Raw genomic sequence first — 3,512 nt, 5'->3', positions numbered from 1 at the left:
GGTTCAGTTCAGTGCAAATGTAACTACACCTATATGCAGTGGTGGGATTCAAATATGTGAACAACTGGTTCTCTCTGTTGATGCCTCTTCCAGAAGTCCATTCTGGGCCTGGGCAACAAAAAAATAGATACTGGTTCTGCCGAAGTGGTGCGAACTGGCTGAATCCCAGCACTGCCTATATGACATATAAATATAAAAATATAAAATATATTTTATATAAAAACCTTTGAAAAGGTTTTATTTGGTGAAATGCAACAGTCATCATCATATAATAATGCAGTGAAAATAATACATGTTGGTGATTAAAGTATACTGGAACTGAACAAGATCTTCTTCAGCTTTTTTAACCGGAAACATCATAATACTTTGATATTTAACATTTCTCTGAACATTACAGTGTGGTTCTCCCATCAAAATATGGCTTATAAAAATGTATGCATAAAGAAAATATTACTGCAAAAATAACATTAGCAAACAGAATATTCATACTGTACTATGGAAGCTGAGAAAAAATAGGGAATGGAAGAAAGCTGCTTTTTGGCAGCTTAAAAAGAACACATCAGCCAGTGTGTAATTTTCTTCTTCTGGAAGATGATTCTGGAGGCTGTCCTTGCAAAGAAGCCCACTGTCCTAGAGTTTTAAATCATTGGGATCTGGCTTTAAATCTTCATCTTGTCATCAGACCATTATAGTCAGTGATGGCAGTAGAGAAAAGATGTCAGAGTCTCCATACCTACCATTTTCACATTCAAACTCTTGATTCCCACAATGACCTCTCTCATCTGGACACAAACTTTCTGTCTCACAGTACGCTCTATCACTCAGGGCTGCAGTGCATGGTTTTCCTCCGAATTGTCCAAACTTCACAATATTCCTTGAGCGGTACTTTGTGGGAGATATTAAAAACACAATTAAGAAAAGATTCAGAATCAGCCAGCTGGGGGGGGGGGATGAATGGCTGGGAAAACGAGGCTGGTTTTGAAAGCCCTCCCCCTGCCTTTTAATCAATATTTAACATTGAAGTTTAATAATACTTTATAAATTTTAAATTTGATATACTGTTTTTATGTTTTAATATTTTATTTGTGCACCACCTAGAATCCCTCTGCGAGGGAGATGGCCAGTTTCAAAAGACGATAAATAAATAAAATAAATATACAAGGTGAAAGAAATGGAAATGTGTTGTATTGTTCCAAAATGGAAAGGATGGGAACTTCAGGGTCCACAGCTATTCAGAGGACAGACTATCACTCAATCACTGGATGATCATTACAACTGTGTTTCTCAACTCTAGCAAATTTTAAGATGTGTGCACTACCAATTCTGAAAGTTGAAATCCACACATTGTAAAGTTGCTGCTGTGAGAAAGCCAGTGTGCAGCTACTGAAAATGTACACATTTATACTGTGAAAAAGGATTAAAATGGGTGATCTCTTATCATCCATTCAAATTTAACACTATAATTACTGGACAGCCAGTGATTCCAAACAAGAAACCCTTTTTTCTTTTACTATTTGAAACTAATATCCACCAAGGAGCCTATACTTCACAAATATACCTTCTTTACGAAGCAAGATAAATTATGGAAAAACTACCGGTACTTACTCTTTCTTTTGAGCATGGACTACATGGCCCCCAATCAGTCCAGGTAGTCAGTAAGCAGTCAATGGGTTCTGGGGCATTAAGGTTTCTGGTCACCCTTAGAACAAAATAGTCTTAAAGTAAATTGAAATGTTTCTGGTTTATCACTGTTTATACGTACAATGTTTGTATCTACATATTGAAAGGGAACAATATGACTTTGTTTGCCTAGTCATTTAGTTGCATGCCATCTCATTGTGGTCCCTCAGTACATAACCTTGCATGAGAATACTTGATTTCAACATTCCACAGAAGGTGCACTTGGGAATACTGAAAACCCTATGACCATAGGAAAAAGGGGTTGAGTCCTGCACATGATTTGCAGTTTCTAATTGCAATTCCTGTTTTAAAAACAGAATTCAAGCAAGAAAGATGTTATTTGATATGACATAGTACAAAGAAGCTTTAAAATATGATTTGATGGGTTTGTACTTTCATATTTTTTAAAAATTCTCAGAAACTTTCTCCATACCACTGATTTAGGAAAAATCACTGAGGTCCCAAGATAACAGGTGTGCGTATATGTATTTTTATGTGGTTGGTAAACAGTTGCCTTTGTCTTGTGTTTACTGTCAGCAAACCATGGAAAGATGCAGTGTTTAGCTCATTCTTCTTCCATGCTGTTCCTATATTGGCTAGTTATCCTTGAAATCGATCTTGAGAGGAAGTTGAGGTTGGCCTCATCCATCAAAATTTTAGGATGTCAACACTTAACACTAAAGTACTGAGCATTTGAACTCAGATATTATGTTCCAGTTTGCACATTTGCTATATTTAAATCCATTTCACTCAAGTTAGAGAGATGTAACTTCAAAATCCTTCTTTCCTTCTTTCCTTCCTTTTTTTGTAAGAATAAAGTTTGCGCACAAATAAAATTACACTTGTGAGATGCAATTTAGGGCAGAAAAGAACAAGCAGATTATATAAAGTAGTCTCAGAATCTGACCAAATTATACTTTTATGAATATTTCTAGTAAAAATATTTGATTTTTGGTTTGAAATTCCAGTATTCCAATTCCAGGTTTAGAGGTACATAAATTTTAAAAATCTGTTACTAATAAAATAATGCTCATTTAACAATTTGATTATTTTTTGCATGGAAATAATTTATATTGTACTCAATAGGTTGACATATTGTTCAGAAGCATTTGAAAAATGGCAGGAAGCAGTAGTTCTCTTACTTTCTGTCTTTCAGAAATTAAAAAACAGAGCACCAGGAAATTTGGAGAAGAACACCCACAAATGCTACCAAATGTTATATCTTTCCCATACAATGGACTTACCTTGTTTTTCCTGCTGAGGCAAAACTATTTGCTTCTAAAATGCAGAGGACTCCTATAAGAAACAAAGAAGTAGACATGGTGGTAGGTCTACTAAAAAGTAAATCAGATCCAGATTGAAATCTTTTATTCCGTTCATTTTTGTTAAATATTAAAAGGACAATAAACAAAATGTGATGTCAGATGAAGGTCAATGCTCATGCTCACTTTCGAGAAGTGTCCTGTACATATACTCAATTTGGCAAGTCTGTTTGTACAAATAGAGAAGAAGGGCAGATGGGAAACTCAAGCTTTTGAACTCAAATTCAGTAAATCATGAGCACTGATACCTCTGCAGAATAAAGTATGGCAGAAATGGGATAAAATGGTAAATGACATTGTTGTAATAATATTGTTCAATATATAGGAACTGATGGAAATAAGACATACAATTAAGGACAGCAAACCTATCCTAAATGGTAGTTTGTGATGCTCCTGGCCCATTAAATTCTAGTCTTCAGCCTATCACTACTTCTCACCTGCTGTCTGAGTGAACAACCTCTCTCTCTCTCTCTCTCTCTCTCTCTCTCTCTCTCTCTCTCTCTCTCTCTC

At 35.4% G+C, this 3,512-nt stretch overlaps 1 protein-coding gene across 1 annotated transcript in view; it reads right to left on the bottom strand.

The window, feature by feature from the left end:
• Window positions 1-3,001, bottom strand: part of C9 (complement C9) — a 20,015-nt gene extending 17,014 nt beyond the window's left edge. The window contains exons 1-3 of the mRNA XM_029284310.1: window positions 2,925-3,001; window positions 1,606-1,699; window positions 738-885 (exon numbers count right to left, since the gene is read on the bottom strand). Of these exons, the coding sequence (XP_029140143.1) occupies window positions 738-885; window positions 1,606-1,699; window positions 2,925-3,001 (319 nt within the window). The remainder of the gene's footprint in view (window positions 1-737; window positions 886-1,605; window positions 1,700-2,924) is intronic.
• Between the last annotated feature and the right edge of the window lie 511 nt (window positions 3,002-3,512).

This window comes from Protobothrops mucrosquamatus, unplaced genomic scaffold (assembly GCF_001527695.2).
Source record: "Protobothrops mucrosquamatus isolate PMUCROS unplaced genomic scaffold, P.Mucros_1.0 scaffold_122, whole genome shotgun sequence".
In the NCBI taxonomy this organism is placed as follows: Eukaryota; Metazoa; Chordata; class Lepidosauria; order Squamata; family Viperidae; genus Protobothrops; species Protobothrops mucrosquamatus.
The sequence above is the reverse complement of the archived record's forward strand: the minus strand, read 5'-3'. Positions and strand labels throughout refer to the sequence as shown.